The sequence below is a fragment of the Dreissena polymorpha genome, chromosome 13 (assembly GCF_020536995.1).
Source record: "Dreissena polymorpha isolate Duluth1 chromosome 13, UMN_Dpol_1.0, whole genome shotgun sequence".
Lineage (NCBI taxonomy): Eukaryota > Metazoa > Mollusca > Bivalvia > Myida > Dreissenidae > Dreissena > Dreissena polymorpha.
In genome coordinates this window covers 51,668,935-51,691,733 of record NC_068367.1, presented here as the reverse complement: position 1 = coordinate 51,691,733, position 22,799 = coordinate 51,668,935, and the positions used below count along the sequence as shown (strand labels likewise).

General features: G+C 40.0%; 1 protein-coding gene across 3 annotated transcripts in view; it reads right to left on the bottom strand.

Annotated features, from left to right (window-relative positions):
* LOC127855440 (integrin alpha-6-like) overlaps positions 1 to 22,799 on the bottom strand; it is a 128,702-nt gene that overhangs the window by 14,316 nt on the left and 91,587 nt on the right. For 2 of the 3 annotated variants that reach the window (XM_052391015.1, XM_052391017.1), the window contains 6 exons: positions 20,386 to 20,564; positions 19,194 to 19,277; positions 18,396 to 18,501; positions 13,112 to 13,231; positions 11,660 to 11,725; positions 656 to 694 (listed from right to left, as the gene is read on the bottom strand). In XM_052391015.1, coding sequence (XP_052246975.1) covers positions 656 to 694; positions 11,660 to 11,725; positions 13,112 to 13,231; positions 18,396 to 18,501; positions 19,194 to 19,277; positions 20,386 to 20,564 — 594 coding nt within the window. The remainder of the gene's footprint in view (positions 1 to 655; positions 695 to 11,659; positions 11,726 to 13,111; positions 13,232 to 18,395; positions 18,502 to 19,193; positions 19,278 to 20,385; positions 20,565 to 22,799) is intronic. The other variant, XM_052391016.1, reaches the window with a different exon arrangement.

Below are 22,799 nucleotides of genomic sequence, written 5' to 3'. Positions count from 1 at the left end.
TTTCTATTAGAACATTTCAGATATAAATGAATTATCATGTAAATTTTACCTTGTATTTGCCAGTTTAAACAATCATTATTTACATTATTTCTTGCATCCATAAATACAACAGGGGCAAGATGGCCCTAGATTGCTAAATTATGTATTGTTTTTGAGAGAAAACGTGTGGTTGTAAACAAAATTGATACCATATCCAAACCATGGGACCCTTGGGGCAAGGCAACTTTTATCAACAGGAAATTATTTGAACAGAGGACCTCTACATGTTATTACATATGAAATATTAAGACATTTTAGCCTCGTGGTTTAACATATAAAGAGTTATTTTGAACATTAAGTATATACTAAAATTGGTCGGAACATGTTTTATTCAAGCTTGACACCTACATGGGTACTTAAGAATATTCACCTATTCGATACTTTATAAGTCAAGGAAGGGTTGGTGAATAAAGGCCCAGTTTGCAGGCAGGTTTGGGGTATCACACCACACACAAGGCAATCCGACAACACCAAGGCTCTAATAGCATGCTATCAAGCTTGAGAAAAAAACACCACAGAAATCCCCTGAAAACAGAGCTTTAGCAATATCTAGCAATACTCCAAAGGGTGTTGGAATAAAAGATGAAAGAACGATGATAATGAACGCATAACTTACGGCAAACGTTCGCGGCACAGTGTTTGATAAAAAATCCTCCTATATATGAAGTTAAACAATGCGGGTTAATGTTAAGGCATATAATCTACAAAATCAGGCATTAGATAGGCTACATAGAGGTTCTGGCCAGATCTATCTGAGGGAGGAGATAATGAAGCCATCAATCAGGCTGGAACAATTGCACAGTGCATTTCATGCACAGATCAGTTTGACTTGTAATTGATGATACATTGTTGATTCCTAATCACACCTATTCAGGTTAAATATCACTGTTGCCATTTCATGCCTTCATTTAAAAGACAGATGGTCTACAATTAAGATATAGGTTTTTAAATAGCTGAACTTAAATGTATTGTACGGAGCATCCCTCTGTTAAAAAGAGGGTTTAATGCAAGTGCGTAAAGTATCTTCCCAGATTAGCCTGTGCAGTCTGCTTTGCATAAGCAAAACCAGAATGCAATTGGCAAAAATAATCGGAAAAACAAATATACTAACAAGAGAGTTAAATTTAATGACATTTTACAGTATTATCATACATTATTTACTAAAAATTACATTGGATATTACAAGTGTATTCAGGGGGTTATTTAAAACAATTCCAGGATTTAACGAAAACATCACTTAAAAATGAATTGAATATTAAGCACTTAAACATATAAAAACATTAAAGAAAATAGTATGACATTATAATTTAAAAAATAAATTATTTAACACAATCAGAAACTCATGTGGTATTAAGGGTAAATAGTTTGATTGTAACAGAACAAGCAACTGGCTTTCATAGCAGAAGGACATGCAAACTACAAAGATTTGTTTTTATTCTGATTATTGCGCAATGCATATTAAAACAACATTCAATCATTCACGAATGCAGGAAATGTTCTCCTAAATGAGTTTACTATACAAACTTCTCTATCAGTGACATTGTAACAACACAAGTTACAAAATCAGACAAACATGTGTTAGTTAACAAAATTTGACATACATCAATGCTCAAACATAAATATCTACAGAATGGGTCACTTATTAACATAAGTCTCAATTCAAACAAACTTGAAGCTTATTAAAACTCAATATTCAGCTCACGAATGGAGACCACATCAGTTCTTGATACTAACCGTCTCTTGTCTCTGACCATGAGGAAAGTCACATTCAATATTATGCAGATAATAATTGCAAATTTTTGGCCAACTCACATAGTGATTTATTAACAATAGCATGCCAAATTATGTATTTTTAATGAAATCTTTCCCCAAAAAATCTTTCCCCAAAAAATAAAATATAATCAAATACAAGAGGCGCCCAGATTATATTTGAACCAAGAAATATCTTTTAAAACAATTTTTTTTAGTAAAATTCATTTTAATTAGTAATTACTTACCTGATATCATATGCTTACTTATTCCGATAGGATCGTAATTTATCCGGAATTTTTCGTCCGAGGAATCCCACACTTTTCCTAAACCCGTCAGGTAGGTCAGAACGGTCACATAGTGCCGTGTAGCCGTACAACCAAAACGGGACATTACCCAGAATCCACTCTTATTCCAATAAAAAATATGAAATATTAGACGAAGAGCGGGGTGGGAGGTGGGACTTACCGATATCAGGTAAGTAATTACTAATTAAAATGAATTTTACTAGAAAAATTTGTTTTAATAGCTTAATAACGTTACCTGATATCATATGCTGAATTTGCAGCTGAGGCGGGAAGGTTCGCGAAAATCTCCCCATCACAGCGGAACCCATGTCTCGGGTTCTCAGCTAATCTTCGTTATTACGGTATTAACTTAATTCACGGATAAGCGTAACATACCTATGCCGTAGAAGATACTACCGTTTGTGCAACCACAAGGGGGCCCAACAAATACAAGTTGTCCTGTTGGCACTCCAGAGAACGAAGAAAAAAAGATGAAAAAGTAGTCTGATTCCTCCAGAAAGCAGCTTGAAGCACGTCAGAGAGTGGGGTATGATTAATATATGCCCACGAAGCCGACATTGCTCGTAATTCATACGGTCTAATCTTAAAAAGGGATGAATCCCTTGAAGAAAGAGAAGATTAAGCCATTTTTATAGTCGAGGCTACCCAACGGGAAATAGAAGCCGCAGACACATCGCCCCCCCCCTTTTAAGGGAATGAAGAGTCTCTTGCGAGAACCTCGAATAGACTTAACTCTACTAAGATAGAACTTCAAAGACCTGACAGGGCAGAGGAGTCTATCTTCATCTTCATTACCACAAGTTCTAGAAAGACTTGGGACCTTGAAGGGTTTAGAAGCCATTGAGGGGAGTTGATTTTTAGCAAGGAATCCTGGCTGACACAACAAGGTGACAGAGCCATCGGAGGAATCAAAACGAAGATGGCTTTCTTCGATAGAAAGAGCATGAATATCACTTCTACGTTTGGATGAAGCCATGGTAAGAAGGAAAACGGTCTTCCAGGTTAGGAACTGTAAAGAAGCCTGATTAAGGGGTTCATAGGGAGCTTAAATAAGCGATCCAAGAACACAAGCCAAATCCCATTTGGGGGTAAGAGAACGAGACACAGGACGTTTAAGTTCCATGGCTCGGATCAGTTCCGAAATGGCTGGATCAGAACAGACTTGTGATGACTTACAAAAAGCCAAGGTATGCGAAAGCACAGACCTGTATCCTTTGATGGAGCTACATGTAAGAGAAAGTTTCTTATCATCAAAGAGATAGATTAGAAAATCCGCTATGCGTCTAGCAGAGGGATTGAGGGGATCAATTTTCCCTCGAACACACCAATTAGAGAAGAGTTTCCAGCGAGCATCATAGACTGCTCTGGTGGACTTTCGCCTTGCAGAGGCAATGAGCGTTGAAGCCCTGACAGAAAAGCGATTCTTCTGCAGGGATTGCCTGATAACGGCCAGACGTGTAAGTGGAACATGTCTGGATCCAAGTGAAGTCTGCCTCTCTGAGATAGGAGATCTGACCTGTGCGGGAGTTCCCTGGGAAATTCGCACAGGAGACCGAGAAGGTCGTTGAACCAGGATCTCCTGGGCCACCAAGGGGCTATCAGGAGGATCCGGCAAGAGCTCACACTGATTTTCCCTAAGATTTGGGGAATTAGAATGGGTGGGGGATAAGCGTAAGCGTCCAGTTGATCCCAATCGAACGAAAGCGCGTCTACCGCCCACGCTGCTGGTTCGTACACTGGACTCACATACAGAGGAAGTCTGTGGTTGTCTCTGGTCGCAAACAGGTCGACCAGTGGATAACCGAATGTGAGGAATATCTGATTGGCCACTTCCTGATGAAGTGTCCACTCCGATGGAAGTAACTGGTGTTTGCGAGACAAACCGTCCGCCAGGGCGTTGAGACGACCTGGTATGTGTTTGGACAAGAGAGAGACGTTTAGGCTCTTGCAAAGAACAAGTAATTTCATTGTTTCCAGATACAGGGAGTGAGAGTGTGTACTGCCCTGTTTCTGCATGTAAGCCACGACTGATGTGTTGTCTGTCGATACCATCACACAGGAGTCCCGAAGATGCGATTGGAATTGAGAAACAGCTAGAAAGACTGCTCGCATTTCGAGATTGTTTATGTGCAGGAGAGACTCCTGAGGAGACCACAATCCTGATAATGTCAGGCTGCAGGGTTCCAGGTGAGCGCCCCAACCTTCCATGCTCGCATCCGTTATGAGATGTAAAGACGGTTGCGGGGGAAGAAGCGGTACTCCTGCCAACAGGGTCTCCTAGTCTAGCCACCATAGAAGGTGGGGGACTAAGGACGGAAGGATGGGAATCTGTGTTAGCAGATTGTCTTGAAACCATTTCCATCGAGCTGAGAGATAGTGCTGAAGAGGACGTAGGAAGAGACGTCCCAACTGTACGAAGTCTGCTACAGAGCTCAGGATACCGTTGAGTGATAGGAAATCTTGAGCTGTGATATGAGATTGGGACAGCACTCATCTGACCTTAAAAAGGAGGTCTGATATACGTTGTGGTCAGACCCTGACCCGATTGACGTGGGTCAGAAAATTCATTCCCACGAATATGAAATCCTGAGAGGGAATGAGGTCTGACTTGGCTACATTGAGAAGGAGTCTTAAAGAGTGGAGCTCCTTCCAGAAGCAGTTGACAATCGAGCTGGTGTAAGAGCCAATCGTCGAAATACTGAAGCAGTTGAACCCCGTGTAATCGGAGGTGTGCGCTCACTGCGGCCATGAGTTTGGTGAAAACTCGTGGAGCCGTGGCCAATCCAAAGGGCATCGCCCGAAACTGGTAGACCTGGCCTCGAAAGGAGAAGCGCAGGTACTTCCGGTAGTTGGGATTGATAGGAACATGGAAGTATGCATCTTCCAGGTCCAAGGAAACCCCCCATTGCATGGGTTTGATGGAGCGCCGAATGAAGGCAGGAGTCTCCATCTTGAAAGTAGGTTTGACTAGAAACGTGTTGAACACTTTTAAGTCTATGACTGGTCTCCAGGAGCCGCTTTTCTTTTGAACAAGGAAAAGGCGACTGTAAAATCCTGGAGAACAAGGGTCGTGAACCCTTTCTACTGCCTGTTTTTCCAGGAGTCCGAGAATGGAGTCTGGAAGATGTGGATGCGGAGATACCAGATCTATTGGGACGCGAGAGAGTGGGGGCCTTTTTTCGAATTGAAAAGTGAGGCCTTGTGTGACAAGAGAATGAACCCACGCGATGAAGTTATTTGGAGCCATCGATTTGCGAAGTGCATAAGTCTGGCCCCGACTGGTACCTCCGGCATCAGAGGTTGTGGCGGTAAAAAGGGGTATGACCTAGGGCTGACCTTTAGGAGGTCCACCCTTGCCGGAAGAAGGATTAAATGACTTCTTGTCCGCATTGGGTTTGCCCTTACTCCAATTTTGTTTTACAGAAGGCTTCCGATAGGAAGTTGTTCTGTTCTGAAAAGGAGGCCTATTTGTGGGCTGACGTGGAGCAGACAGACGCTTAGTAGGGAAACTGTCCCTTTTAGCGTTCTTGGCCGGTGGGGCTCCTGGGGGCTTAGAAGCAGGGCGCTTAAAAACCACAGGGCGCTGGCCAGAGTTGCTCCTAGCTAAGGAGGCATGTATCTGATCTTCACAATCAGCAGTAAGTGCGACTGTATCCTTCCTCCGAAAAGAGACTCTGCTGTTAGTGGAGCAGTTCGAAGGGAGTTTACACCTGTTTCCAAAAGGAAATTATTGGGCAAGGAAGAGAGGATGAGGTCTCTCCGAAGCCTTAACATCTCAGACATAGACGACGCAGCATTGTGAGATAAACACTGCGTAGTACGTGAAAGATGTATCAACAAGGCCCGGAGCTCCTCTGGGATTGAATCAGAGAGCTCCCAAACCAAGTCTAAGGCTATGGCTGCCATGAGATCTAGCTGGTTAGCCAGACCTATTGAACGGCGTTCTCTCAGCTCCCAATTTTCCAACAGGGAAAGAGGGACTGATGTATGGGTAGATGATGAAGGCATTGTAAATGACAGCTTACTAATGTCAGCATCAGGAACCGGAAGTTTGGAAAGGTCCAAACCGGTAGCAAGGTCGGGTACCGGGGCCTTATAACTTTTCCCGCCGTCCATCTGTTTAGGCTCCGTCAGCTCCTTAGGGGCTTTCCATGGAGATGGCGAAGGCTTATTGGCTAGTTTAAGTGACTGGAAAACAGCCATTGTGGAAGAGCCAATAGGAAGGTGTAGATCCACTCGGGAAGTAGCCTTACTTATCCTGCCGGGCTCTCGTCTGCGTGCTACTTGTTCTGTAACGGTAACCGCAGATCCTGTGAGAGACAAGGAAGGGCGGGGGCAGAAGTCCTCATCTAAGGTATTGAACATAAGTTCATATACCTGATTGATGGAAACCAAAAAATAAAGTTCGGCCTCATTAGACTCCGAACCCGCCTCAATCGAACCGTCTGCGGGAGCATTGGATTGATTGAAACCGGTGGATATAGAAATAGGAATAATAGATTTATTCACTTCTATCATGAGAGAATCGTTTTCCGGCACCATCAAAGATATAGCTGGTGATTTAGGTCTCTCAGAGATCAAGTCAGCAGACTCACTTTGAATACCAGAGGTCGCTGGTAAAGGATCAGTCGAAAAAGGGACAAAGATTCCCGGCGACTGTTGGATCCACAAAGCATTGGGATTTGATGGTGTAGCGGCAGCCAGGGGTATACTTCTATGCAATGTGGAAGAGACCCGTGGGGCTGAAAACGCAGCCGAAGTGGTTAGATTAACCCCTGTACCTAGAGCCTGATATGTATGCAAACTAGTGTTTGAATACAAATTATGCTCAGTGGTTGTAGGAACGGCTGAAGTGTGTGTTGAGGCCAAAATAGAGGCCGACACACGTGGAAGGGTGTCAATAGATTCCTCAGAGAAGGATCGACTAGGGAACCTAAGAGTCCGAAAGCGCCTAATAGAGGAAGGTCTATGTCCCTTATCCCTGCGATGCCGAGACACTGTTCGGCGGCGCTGGGAATGATGTTTCCTGATAGAACATCTCCCGGAGCCCTGGCGTGATCGCTCTTTGCGAGGCAATCAACGCCGAGAAACACTCGGTGAGCGTAAAACGTCCCCTCCGATAATGATGAGGGCTATTTGAATTAGACGATGAGTCATACGACAACGAGCCCGAGGTGGAGGAGTAGCCGGAAACATCAGACACTACACGTTTACGTCTGTGACTCACAGTAGAAACGCGGCTGCGTCTACCTTTGTGGCGTACTGACAAGGTAGTGTCAACATCTACGGTGACCGGAACGGTCTGTGGCACAGACCGGTACCCGGTGACCGGATCGGTCATTACATGACCGGTGACCGGACCGGTCAATGACCGGTGACCGGACCAGTCAGAGCATGACCGTTGACCGGACCGGTCAATGACCGGTGACCAGTCATAGCATGACTGGTGACCGGACCGGTCAGTGACCGGTTGACCGGTGACAGGTCATAGCATGACCGGTGACCGGACCGGTCAATGTTGACCGGTGACTGGTGAAGTCTCCGGACCGGTCAACTGGTCTTTCCCGATGAACGGACCGGGCAAATTTTGTCCGGTGACGTCACGGGGTAAGGACCGATGCCTGGCAGCTACTGGTGGCATATGGTCAAGATCGTGTGGTCAAAAGTCCCGACACACGGAACTTTTCCTACGTTGATCTGATGCCGAGTCATTCAACTGGTCATTCCCGATGAATGGACCGGGCAAATTTTGTCCGGTGTCGTCACGGGGTAGGGACCGATGCCTGGCAGCTACTGGTGGCATATGGTCAAGATCGTGTGGTGAAAAGTCCCGACACACACAACTTTCCCTACTTTGATCTGAACTATTCTTGTTGCGTCCACGACTCTTGAAGGGTCGACGCTTGATGGCCCAGTTATCTGCAGACCAATGCTCACAGAAAGGGCAGCAGTTATCCTGGGTACATCCTGCACACGACAGGCAGCTACCATGGTTGTCCCATGCTTCCCTTATGTGTCCACATGAGCCACGTGTTTGAGGCATATTTTGCCTTGAACAAACAAACAAATACACAAAACAATACAAAAATACACGGATATATATACTGAGAATGTTTTAACACAATACAAAAACTTCTCTATTCTGTTAAACAGAAGAATCCAGCGAAACAGAAGCAACAATTAAGTCAATAACAAAAATGTCGGCCTTTGTATATCGCATCCGGAAAAAGAGTGAATTCTGGGTAATGTCCCGTTTTGGTTGTATGGCTACAAGGCACTATGTGACCGTTCTGACCTACCTGACGGGTTTAGGAAAAGTGTGGGATTCCTCGGACGAAAAATTTCGGATAAATTACGATCCTATCGGAATAAGTAAGCATATGATATCAGGTAACGTAATTAAGCTATTAAAAAGTTATACGGCAATGATAGTTTTATGAATGAGATCAAGGATAGCGAATGTCTTTTTCTGTGCAGTTCTTAGCTACATCACACGCAGTATGGGATGTTAGGCGGCGTTTTCGTGGCTTATTTTACATTGTTACATATTGCTGGTCATAAACCTATAGATACAAAACAGAAAACCAAAAGAAGAATGGAAGTGAAATTAAACATATGAGTCAACCAGCCACACGCGAAGTATCCGTATTTATAGGCGCCTTCTTCGAACAAACCTGTTTTAGTGGTTTGTCGGGCATTGCTATTTGATTAGATTCTTAACGGTATCGAGAATTATCGCGCTCATGCTTAATACATTAGTCAATATGGTGGAATAATTATTGTTAAATTAATAAAAAATAATATTTATCATTGTATTGTTGAAAACACATTAAGAATCTATTATTGACATACCATAATTATATTGCTGAATATCTTCATTTAACATATTTCTGGTCTAAAGAAAATTACAGGTCACCTAGTTCACGGATTAGCGTCTTTATTATATAACGATTATTTTACTGGCTGCGAACTCCGGTGATGACCTGTATATAAACTCTGACATTCACACACTGGCCCCGAATTGACCTCGCGGGTTGAAATGCAATGCATTAAAGTGAGGCCTCGCTTCCACTGCTCTTTGTACTTTTACATATTAACAGGAATATGGAAGTAAGTACTAAATATGAGAACATAGCCTTTAGTATAAACGCTTTTGCGCTGGTAATTCTCTGAAAATAAAAGGTGCACGCACAAACTGTATTGATGTCGAGAATTGAGTGTAAAACTGTTCTATCTATTAAGCCTTTTCATTAGAGATAAAATTGTTTCATGCAGTAAAACAGTGTTACAAAGACGTGAATATGTTTCCAATGTTCTGGTGGTATACTCAAATCGGCCAATGGAATAAATGAAGTGTATTCATTCGTACCTAGCAGCGGGAAATTTTATTTGAAAGTTGAAACTGAGGGGTCTGTTAAGATGTGTGACTTGAGGCACTGTCCTGATGGAACACCATTGACATTCGACCTTCGGGTAACAGTTTCGGAACATCATTTCGAAAAAACAGCTTCATCACCTTATTCATATAGAAATTGCTATAAACTTTAGTTCCTTTGTTGATAAAGCGAGCTCGGTTTTTCCTCTATAAAAGTCACCAGCCCATTTCATGAAACCCTTGGTGAAAGAGTCCCGCTTAACGAACTTAAATTTGTTGTTAACTGTTTCGTCTTTTCTCATGTAGCAACCTTGCGTTGCCGGTGCGACCCATCTAGATAGAATATTGCCTCATCAGAAGTAACAAAGTTCTTCCATCTTCCACCTCTTAACTTCATGTTTAACTGCCATGATCTAGTCCTCCTCTTCTTAATTTGCGCCATGTTAAGCTGATGAACTTTGTAATTTTTTCTAAGTTTAGCTTCCAATATTTTTATGCCCCCCTTCGAAGAAGAGGGGGTATATTGCTTTGCTCATGTCGGTCTGTCGGTCGGTCTGTCGGTCGGTCCATCCACCAGGTGGTTGTCAGACGATAACTCAAGAGCGCTTGGGCCTAGGATCATGAAACTTCATAGGTACATTGATCATGACTTGCAGATGACCCCTATTGATTTTGAGGTCACTAGGTCAAAGGTCAAGGTGACCAGAAATAGTAAAATGGTTTTTGAATGATAACTCAAGAACGCATACGCCTAGGATCATGAAACTTCATGGGTAGATTGATCATGACTTGCAGATGACTCCTATTGATTTTGAGGTCACTAGGTCAAAGGTCAAGGTCACGGTGACCCAAAATAGTAAAATGGTTTCCGGATGATAACTCAAGAACGCATACGCCTAGGATCATGAAACTTCATAGGTAGATTGATCATGACTCGCAGATGACCCCTATTGATTTTGAGGTCACTAGGTCAAAGGTCAAGGTGACCCGAAATAGTAAAATGGTTTTCGAATGATAACTCAAGAACGCATACGCCTAGGATCATGAAACTTCATTGGTAGATTGATCATGACTTGCAGATGACCCCTATTGATTTTCAGGTCACAAGGTCAAAGGTCAAGGTCACAATGATCGGAAATAGTAAAATGATTTTCGGATGATAACTCAAGAACGGTTTTGCCTAGGATCATGACACTTCATAGGTGCATTGATCGTGACTCGCAGATGACCCCTATTGATTTTAGGTCACTAGGTCAAAGGTCAAGGTCACAGTGACAAAAATCGTATTCACACAATGGCTGCCACTACAACGGACAGCCCATATGGTGGGCATGCATGTTTTACAAACAGCCCTTGTTGTGATAATGTTATATACAGTTCCTTTAGAGATGCCTAATATAGAGGACATCTCACGTTGGGTCGGTGGCTTAATTTTGGCGATCATATGATTGATTTTTCTGATGATGTTCGGTGTGGCCATATTTCGACAATATCTGAACTTTGGCATAGGAAGGCCAGCATAGATATTTTGGCGTTGATGTCCAATATTATCACGAATGTTCTTGATGGAGCCTAAGGAAATCGAATATCCCATTGCTTTCAACTCATTTTAAATACTCCTATATGTGTGTTTAGTCTTCGAAAGTCCACCAACTACCCCTTCCACTTTATCACTAATTTTTTCGACGCACCATGCTATAAAGGACAAATATCAATGTCGAAACATCAAGATTATGATTGTACATGATAGAGTAAAAGCATGCGGTACTGTCTTAATGTGTATACAGATTTTGTTCAAATATAATCTGGGCGCATCAAGTATATCAAATTTTCGACAAAGTTACTTTCAACCTTCAGAAATATTTCATATACTGAAGAATGTTTGCAGGGTATCATTTTTAACCTCCTACCTTTGCGTTTATTTATGAACATCGCAAATATTTACTGATTAGTCCCTGGTTGAAATTGCGTCAAATTTGTTTGCTGCAAATTTAAGTGATTCAGCAGTATTTCACATGTTTATATTACTAAGACCATTTGTTAATGAAAAACATCCCTTGGCACAAAAATTACAGGTCTGCTGATTGACCATTATATAAGCACTTACATTGGTGTTTAAATCATGACGTGATAGAATGTAATGTATACATTGACCATAGTTTCCTGAATAAAGCATAGCAGTACTCACATTAATCCCTACTACATTCACTATCTCAGGCTGGTCATAACAGGTGGCATCTCCTCCAGCAAGAACCTGCAACACGTGGCAAAATACAGATTATCCCTTTACCACTTAACCCTTTGCATGCTGGGAAATTTGTAGTCTGCTAAAATGTTGTTTGCTAAATTTCTTAAATTAGCATTTTCTTTGATTTTTTTTCAAAAAATACTATCAGAATAGCAAACAGTTTGGATCCTGATGAGACGCCACATGCGTCTCATCTGGATCCAAACTGTTTGCAAAGGTCTTCAAAATCAGGTTCCAGCACTGAAAGAGTTAAATACATTTTGACACTTTTGTAGTCCCTTAGACAGTTAAATGTAATTAATGACCTTTCTTACTAGATTCAAGTTTTAAAGGCTTCAATTCCAACGTATAGATACTGATGAGCAGCAAACCACATAAAACCTGAACAGACTGTGAATTACTCGCAGGCTTTTCTGATTTTATGCTGTTTGCACATTTGCCATTTTTACTTTGCTTCTGAGTTAGAAAAGGGTAAACCTGTATTTCCAGCAGACCAACACAGAATTTACTTTTAATAAGCAAATTTGTTTCCAACCACAATATATTTCTTAATTAAAATACAAATCTAAAGGCATATTTTATATAATTAAAATAATTTGACATGATTTTAATGCAAGTTCTGCAGATATAAGCTCGTATTTACCAAATACATGGAGGACATTTTGTGTAAAGGTTATGGTGTGTTTAAGGCAACATTTATTACGATGATGTTTGAAGAAATAATATTTTAACAAAATTCTTATTCCTTCTAAGCTACATGAACTTTTCTCTAACAATTCAAAAACACTCTGAGCTGCAAAAACAAACTTCAGGGTTAAGTTTAAAAGGTTTTTAAACAGAATAAAAAATAACCTAGAACCCCTCTCCATATGTTCAACATCAACATCAGTACAAAGTACAGTGATCAGAGAAAAAAATGAACTGCCCTCTAGGAAAACCGGTCTTAACCGTTTCCCACTTAGGTACGTATTTTCACGCATTTGTAGTCCCTAAGAAAGTTTTATTTAATTAAAAACCTTTTTTTCTAGATTCAAATTTTAAAGGCTTCATTTTCAACCCTTAGATACTGATGAGCAGCAAACAGCATTAAACCTGAACAGACTGCGAGTTACTCACAAGCTGTTCTGGTTTTATGCTGTTTGCACATAGCCATTTTCACTTTGCTTCTGAGAGGGAAAGGGTTAATTCATGTGCTATCTACACATTCTAATAAAGGTCGACACTTTCCTTTTTTGTTAAAATGAAGACCCTTCTTATCGTACATCAAGTCCAGGCAAAAGTCTTGTCCAAGGTAAGCCTTTGCATTCTTCACCGGCTCATCTGGGACGACACTTTACTCAAATAAATCAAGGCCATTTTTTCTAGAGCCTTGCACTGATGTCCCTATCTTACCTGCGGTGGCTGCATGAGGTAGAGGAGGTGCTTGCCATGGGGGTAGGTGCTCTGGACCTCATACGGCCAGTAGATGGTGATCTCTGAGGACTCCACCACACCGGGGCCATTGTTGTACACCTATAAGGCAGTATTTAATTAGCCTCGTTTTGGGAAAACTGTGCTTAATGCATGTGTGTAAAGTGTTGTCCCAGACTAGTCTGTGCAGACCGCACAGGCTAATCATGGACGACACTTTCCGTTTGTGTTTTACATTTCTTTTAAATGAATTCTCTTCTATACTTAAAGCCAGTTAAGGTGAAGTGTTGGCCCTGATAAGCCTGTGCAAACTGTGAAGGCTAATCTGGGATGACACTTTATGCCAAGCATTAGGCCCAGTTTTCCCTGACAAGGCTCAAATTAGAACTGATCAGTGTATACAAAATTATATTTATGTTCCAATGATGTATTCACAGATTGAAAACCAGGGAAAATAATTTTGAAAAATTAAACTACATGTAATAGCATAATAATCCTTAACTTAACTAGAGCTTTATCACAGATGTGACGAATACCCCCACATGCCGCATTGACACATAATATTTTGCATGTCATCTTCATAAAAAACAGCAGACACCATGCTCAATTTTTAAAATGCACTAAGTGACCCCGTGACCTAGTTTTTGACCCAGAAAGGCCCATGTTCTAATTTGGCCTTAAGATCATCTCCATAAAACTTATGACCAAGTTTGGTGAAGAGCGAATGTAAACTACTTGAATTAGAGAGCGGACAACATGCTGAATGTTAAAAAACGCACTAAGTGACCCCGTGACCTAGTTTTAGGCCCGGAATTGCCCATGTTCAAACTTGTCGTAGAGATCATTTAGATAATACTTGTGACCAAGTTTGGTGAGGATTGGATGAAAACTACTGGAATTAGAGAGCGGACAACATGGTGAGATTTAAAACGCACCAAGATACCCCATGACCTAGTTTTTGACCCGGCATGACCCATATTCAAACTTGACCTAGACATCATCTAGATACAGCTTCTGACCAAGTTTGGTGAAGATTGGATGAAAACTACTTGAATTAGAGAGCGGACAACATTGTGATGTTTAAAACGCACTAAGTGACCCCGTGACCTTGTTTTTGACCCAGCATGACCCAAATTCAAACTTGCTGTACACATTATCAAGAAACAACTTCTGACCAATTTTGGTGAAGATTGGATAAAAACAACTTTAATTAGAGAGTGGACAACATGGTGAGGTTTAAAACACACTAAGATACCCCATGACCTAGTTTTTGACCCGGCATGGCCCATGTTCGAACTTGACCTACACATCATCTAATTACAACTTCTGACCAAGTGTGGTGAAGATAGGATTTAAACTACTTGAAATAGAGAGCTGACACCATGCTCAATGTGTAAAACGTATTAAGTGACCCTGTGACCTAGTTTTTGATCTGGCATGGCCCATGTTCAAACTTTGCCTTCAGATCATCTAGATAAAACTTCTGACCAAGTTTGGTGAAGATCGCATGAAAACTACTTGAACAAGAGCACCGCCTTGCGGGTGCAGACCGCTCATCTATTTTTCTTTTTAAAGGTGTAGGGACCTATCTCAATTTCAATCACAAAGGAGGGAGGGGTGGAGTGGAGAGGGGTGTATAGTGTGGGGGTGTAGTCATTTATTAAATTATCTTCCAAAAATGCAATAAAATGCACACACAAAAATATTTTTTTAGGGGGGTAGGGGGGATTCTTGGGTGGGATGGTTGGACAGTATTTCAAAAATAAAATAATAATATAATATTTGTGTTTTTTAACCATGTTTGAAAAAAAACACAAAAGATGTGTTTGTCAGAAACACAATGCCCCCTCTTGCGCCGCTTTAAAAAGTTTGTGGTTGTTTTTTTTATCTTTGACCTTGAAGGATGACCTTGACCTTGAACTTCCAACACTCAAAATGTGCAGCTTTATGAGAACACTGCTTTGAAATGTTTTTTTGACCTTTGACCTTGAAGGATGACCATGACCTTGAAGGATGACCTTGACCTTGAACTTCCTACACTCAAAATGTGCAGCTTCATGATAACGTCGCTTTGATTTTTTTTTTTTAACCTTTGACTTTGAAGGATGACCTTGACCTTGAAGAATGACCTTGACCTTGAACTTCCGCCACTCAAAATTTGCAGCTTCATGAGAACGCCGCTTTGAAATTGTTTAATTTTTTTTACCTTTGACCTTGAAGGATGACCTTGACCTTGAAGGATGACCTTGACCTTGAACTTCCACCACTCAAAATGTGCAGATTCATGAGAATGCCGATTTGAATTTTTTTTACGACCTTGACCTTGCAAGAAAAATGACATTGACCTTCCACCACTCAAAATGTGCAGCTTCATGAGAACACTGCTGTGAAATATTGACCTTGACCTTGAACTGCCACCACTCAAAATGTGCAGTTTCATGATAACGCCGCTTTGAAATTATTATTTTTGACCTTTGACCCTGAAGGATGACCTGGACCTTGAAGAATGACCTTGACATTGAACTTCCACAACTCAAAATGTGCAGCTTCCTGAGAACGCCGCTTTGAAATTATTATTTTTTTTACCTTTGACCTTGAAGGATGACCTTGAAGGATGACCTTGACCTTAAAGAATGACCTTGACCTTGAACTTCCACCACTCAAAATGTGCAGCTTCATGATAATGCCGCTTTGATTTTTTTTTTTACCTTTGACCTTGAAGGATGACCTTGACCTTGCAAGAAGAATTACCTTGACCTTCCACCACTCAAAATGTGCAGCTTCATGAGAACGCCGCTGTGAAATATTTATCTATTTTTTTGACCTTTGACCTTGAAGGATGACCTTGACCTTGAACTTCCACCACTCAAAATGTGCAGCTTCATGAGATACACATGCATGCCAAATATAAAGTTGCTATCTTCAATATTAAAAAAGTTATGGCCAATGTTAAAGTTTTCGGATGGACAGACGCCATATATTTGACATTTGACCTTGAAGGATGACATTGACCTTCACCTTTCATCACTCAAAATGTTCAGCTCCATGAGATACACATGCATGCCAAATATCAAGTTGCTATCTTCAATATTGAAAAAATTATGGCCAATGTTAAAGTTTTCGGACAGACAGACACCATAAATTTGACATTTGACCTTGAAGGATGACCTTGACCTTTCACCACTCAAAATGTGCAGCTCCATGAGAATTACATTGCATGCCAAATATCAAGTTGCTATTTTTAAAAGTGAAAAAGTTATGGCCAATGTTAAAGTTTTTTTCCGGATTGACGAACAGACTGACTGACATACTGGCAGACAGTTCAACTGCTATAAGCCACCCTAACGGGGGCATAGAAATTATTTTTTTGGGGTGGAGGTTGGGTGGGTATAGTGTGAAGGATGTGGTGGTCATTTATTAGATGATCTTTAATTAAAAAATAAAATAATGGGGGGATTGAGGGGGGATTCAGGGGAAGGGGGTCTATTGTGGTATGTCAGGTAAGAGTAGCCTTGATACTTTAGAAGTAGTGGATCTAAACACAAAATATAACCATATATTCAAAGTTACTAGGTCAAAAAAGGGCCATAATTCCGTAAAAATGACAACCAGAGTTATGCAATTCGTCCTTTACTGTCCCTTTATGATAGTTTGCGAGTGTTCCAAGTATGAAAGCAATATCTATGGTACTTTAGGGGTAAAGTGGACCAAAACACAAAACTTAACCAAATTTTCAAGTATAAAGGGCCCTTAATTCCGTCAAAATGCCAGTCAGAGTTACAAAACTTTGCCTGCACAGTCCCCTTACGATAGTTAGTAAGTGTTGCAAGTATGAAAGCAATAGCTTTGATACTTTAGGAAAAAAGTGGACCTAAACACAAAACTTAACCAAATTTTCAAATTTCTAAGTATAAAAAGGGAACATAATTCTGTCAAAATGCCAGTCAGAGTTACATAACTTTGCCTGCACAGTCCCCTTATGATAGTTAGTAAGTGTTGCAAGTTGAAAGCAATAGCTTTGATACTTAAGTAACAAAATGGACCTAAACACAAAACTTAAACAAAATTTTCAATTTTCTAAGTATTAAAAGGGCACATAATTCTGTCAAAATGCAAGCCAGAGTTATCTAACTTTGCCTGCCCAGTCCCCTCATGATAGTAAGTAAGTGTACCAAGTTTGAATACAATAGCATTGATACTTTATGAGAAAAGTGGACCTAAACGCAAAACTTAACCGGATGCCGATGCCGACACCGACGCCAAGGTGATGTCAATAGCTCATAGTTTTTTTTCAAAACATAGATGAGGTAAAAACGCACTAAGTGACCCCGTGACCTAGTTTTTGACCCGGCAAGACCCATGTTCAAACTTGGCCTTAAGATCATTTAGATACAACTTCTGACCAAGTTTGGTGAAGATCGGATGAAAACTACTTGAATTAGAGAGCGGACAACATGCTGAATGTTTAAAACGCACTAAGTGACCCCATGCCCTAGTTTTTGACCCGGCAAGGCCCATGTTCGAACTTGGCCTAGACATCAAGTTTGGTGAAGATCGGATGAAAACTACTTATATTAGGGAGCGGACACTTACTACGGACGGACAGACAGACCAACAGACAGACAAGTTCACTCCTATATACCCCCCTAAACTTCGTTTGTGGGGGTATAAAAACAACATTTTTTAGGAATAAAATATGCCTGTTGCCTTTAGTCTAATAACAATCAATATAATGTGCTTGTTGTTCTCAATTTGTCTTAAACATATTAACTGTAAGTATAAGCCATTATTTGCATATTTATTCTGCCTCTTGACATGAATGATCAAAAACAGACAAGTCTAAAAATGGCTCTGGTAATCTTGTGGTAATTACAAGCCAAAACTCAAAAACATACAGTAGAACAGTTCTATACCATTGGTTTTCATCCGACAGAGGGACCAGTATTATCGTCCTTCAAATGCACCCTACACATTACCACGAGTTTATGACCAAAGTCTGATGGAAAATGGGGCGTTATGCGTGTGCCTAAGTGTTGTATCAGGTTAGCCTATGCAGTCCACATAGGTGAATCAGGGACAATTTCTGCCTACTGGATATTTGCTAAGGAGATACTTACTTCCTTTAAACAAAAATATACCATTAGATCAGAAAGTATCGTGACTGATTAGCCTGTGTGGGTGGCACAAGCTAATCTGGGACAACACTTTAAGCACATGCATTTAGCCCCGTTTTCCCAGTGCAAAGCTCATTTGTGTTTATGTATACCGTGAAAGTGTGGTTGACCCCAGGCCCTATCATCCTCTCATTGGTCATTGCACTCTCCCCTCGCACATTGCCAGAGTAAGGGATAGCACTGTCGGGCTCACTCTGTCTGCAAACACAAGACTACCTGGTAAAAACTTAAGTGCAGTACAATAGGCAAAAACAAACATAACTCAGTACAAATGGTAATTAAAAACCATAGCGCAGTACAAACAGTACTTACATACATACAGAAAACTAATAACAGTGCTGAACATAGAAAAGCTTAGCTTGTGCGGCTTAAAACTGCCAGAGATTGCACTGTTAGCTATTACAAGTACACACTTTTGACAAAGTTAAAATTCTTGAAAACATTGTATATTCATATGCGTTTATTCATATGGGCCGTGCTCTGTGAAAACAGGGTTTAAGGCATGTGCGTTAAGTGTCTTCATATTAACCCGTGCAGTCTGCAAAGGCTAATCAGGGACAACACTTTCTGCCTTAACTGGATTGTGGTGAAGTAGTCTTTCTTAAAATGAAAAATGCAATAAAAGCAGAAAGTGTCGTTCCTGATTAGCCTGTGCAGACTGCACAGGCTAATCTGGGATGACATTTTAAGCCCAGACCTTAAACCCCCTTTTAAGAAATGAGGCTCACATTTTAAATTTCAAGCCGACACTTGACAAATGTAGTTTTACCAAAGTAATGTATGTTATGCATACAAACTAACCAGCTGACAGATAGAGTGACTTCTACACAGAGGTGTAATGAAAAGGGAGACAACAAACAAGCAATCTCTCCTCTCTAGAGCCTACATACCCACTGACTTGGATGTCTGCGTTGATGAACACTGTCACTGGGATGGTGATTCTGTCATTGGTAGGTGTCAGCTCCTCACTTGTCCTGTAACAAACAAGTAGGAGACGTTCATATATGCAAATGAGAATTTCCCCTTGTTTGAACCCGTTCCCACTCAGAAGCAAAGTGAAAATGGCTATGTGCAAACAGCATAAAACCAGAACAGCCTGCAAGTTACTTGCAGTCTGTTCAGGTTTGTATGCTGTTTGCTGCTCATCATTACCAAAGGGTTGGAAATGAAGCCTTTAAAACTTGAATCTAGTAAGAAAGATCTTTAATTGAATTTAATTTTCTAAGGGACTACAAAGGCGTCAAATTACGTATCTAAGTGGTAAAGGGTTAACTGTCAATGTTCATGGAAAATTCCTCTATCATACACTTCTTGATATTAAGATGTGTGACAACATCCCATTTTTCCAATTCAAACTTTGTTTGAGTTGTTTATGTTCACAAATCAGACCATAATGCCATGTTATAAATCCTAATTTCATTGATTACATTGACAATTTAAAAGTAGTTCCATTTGTAGGTTACCTTAATGGTTATCACTTCATTAAGAGCTTTCTGTTTTGAGTATAGCATAACAATTATTATATATTTATGCACTTATAAAGTAATATTTTACACAGGAGAAAAACACATAATCATTCAAGTAACTACCTATGTAAAAAGCATGCAGAATTATAAAATAGCCACACCAAACTTATTAATATATGATTTTGATGTCGGAGAGAAAATGGCACAGCGAAAAATCTTTGAACAAGATTTTTTGTATATCAGGAGATAAAAGCAAAAAATGCTTATCAAGATGATGTGTAACCCTTTCAAAGCATGACATTAAGTAACAAGATGTGTTTGTCAGAAACACTTTGTCCCTTCTGCGCCGCTTTGAAGCTATATATTTGACCATTGACCTTGAAGGATGACCTTGACCTTTCACCAATCAAAATGTGCAGCTCCATGAGATACACATGCATATCAAATTGCTATCTTCAATATTGCAAAAGTTATGGCAAATGTTTAAACAAACAAACACACAAACCAACAGACAGGGCATAAACAATATGTCCCCCACTATAGTGGTGGGGGGCCATAAAAATCCATAACCGTCAACATCAGGTTAGGTTATAACATCAACACAAGGTTTACTTACGTGTTCACCCAAGCGGTTAGCTCTATCAGCCTCACGGAGGAGATGGCCGTGTTGTTGATCTGGAAGTAGAGCAGGAACTGGGTGCTCTCCCCTGCCTTCAGAGGCTTCCCTATCTCCTTGCTGCCAATGTCCTTGCACTCAATCATAGTTGTGTTGATCTGGACACAGCCGATATCTCGCTGTATATAAAACCAGCAAAACAATGTGTGACATTCATAAATGTAGATAGTAGTCCCAAAAGTAGCTAATATCCAGAATCAGCAAAACAATGTGTGACATTCATAAATGTAGATAGTAGTCCAAAAAGTAGCTAATATCCAGAATCAGCAAAACAATGTGTGACATTCATAAATGTAGATAGTAGTCCCAAAAGTAGCTAATATCCAGAATCAGCAAAACAATGTGTGACATTCATAAATGTAGATAGTAGTCCAAAAAGTAGCTAATATCCAGAATCAGCAAAACAATGTGTGACATTCATAAATGTAGATAGTAGTCCAAAAAGTAGCTAATATCCAGAATCAGCAAAACAATGTGTGACATTCATAAATGTAGATAGTAGTCCAAAAAGTAGCTAATATCCAGAATCAGCAAAACAATGTGTGACATTCATAAATGTAGATAGTAGTCCCAAAAGTAGCTAATATCCAGAATCAGCAAAACAATGTGTGACATTCATAAATGTAGATAGTAGTCCAAAAAGTAGCTAATATCCAGAATCAGCAAAACAATGTGTGACATTCATAAATGTAGATAGTAGTCCCAAAAGTAGCTAATATCCAGAATCAGCAAAACAATGTGTGACATTCATAAATGTAGATAGTAGTCCCAAAAGTAGCTAATATCCAGAATCAGCAAAACAATGTGTGACATTCATAAATGTAGATAGTAGTCCAAAAAGTAGCTAATATCCAGAATCAGCAAAACAATGTGTGACATTCATAAATGTAGATAGTAGTCCAAAAAGTAGCTAATATCCAGAATCAGCAAAACAATGTGTGACATTCATAAATGTAGATAGTAGTCCCAAAAGTAGCTAATATCCAGAATCAGCAAAACAATGTGTGACATTCATGAATGTAGATAGTAGTCCTAAAAGTAGCTAATATCCAGAATGAGCAAAACAATGTGTGACATTCATAAATGTAGATAGTAGTCCCAAAAGTAGCTAATATCCAGAATCAGCAAAACAATGTGTGACATTCATGAATGTAGATAGTAGTCCTAAAAGTAGCTAATATCCAGAATCAGCAAAACAATGTGTGACATTCATAAATGTAGATAGTAGTCCAAAAAGTAGCTAATATCCAGAATCAGCAAAACAATGTGTGACATTCATAAATGTAGATAGTAGTCCAAAAAGTAGCTAATATCCAGAATCAGCAAAACAATGTGTGACATTCATAAATGTAGATAGTAGTCCCAAAAGTAACTAATATCCAGAATCAGCAAACAATGTGTGACATTCATAAATGTAGATAGTAGTCCCAAAAGTAGCTAATATCCAGAATCAGCAAAACAATGTGTGACATTCATAAATGTAGATAGTAGTCCAAAAAGTAGCTAATATCCAGAATCAGCAAAACAATGTGTGACATTCATAAATGTAGATAGTAGTCCCAAAAGTAGCTAATATCCAGAATCAGCAAACAATGTGTGACATTCATAAATGTAGATAGTAGTCCCAAAAGTAGCTAATATCCAGAATCAGCAAAACAATGTGTGACATTCATAAATGTAGCTAGATGTTCTTAACGTGACTGAGACTCCTGCACCATTTTGTTAAAGGGCAAATAACTTGAAATAACAGGATCATTCAGCATGAAAAAAGGTGTCTTGCATATCTATAATTCAAAGATGATACGAGTTTTGCCATATGATAATGGATCATCAACCTTATGCAGCCATTCTAGTTGCCGTCTGGTCAGGAGCTACCCTGTCTGTTTATGAGAAAACAAAATGTTGCTTGACTTTATAGCGGACATTTTAGTTATTGACTTGACTGAGCACATGTGGTGAAATATCCATAACAAACGAGAATTGAGTTTGTCAGAAACACTATGTCCCCTTCTGCGCCGCTTTGATTTTGTATTATTTCCCTTGGATTTGTTTTTTAGACCTTTGACCTTGAAGGGTGACCTTGACCTTTCATCACTCAAAATGTGCAGCTCCACGAGATACACATGCATATTGCAAAAGTTATGGTAAAATGTTAAAGTTTGACGCAAACAAACAAACCAACAAAGCAACAAAACACTATAGTGGTGGGGGACATAAAAACGCTGGTCATATTCAAAGGGATCTCTTCACGGTTTGGTAAATTGACAAAATTGAAAAAAGTTGTTTCAGATTCGCAAATTTTTGTTTTAGTTATGGTATTTGTGAGGAAACTGTATTACTGAACATTTACCATA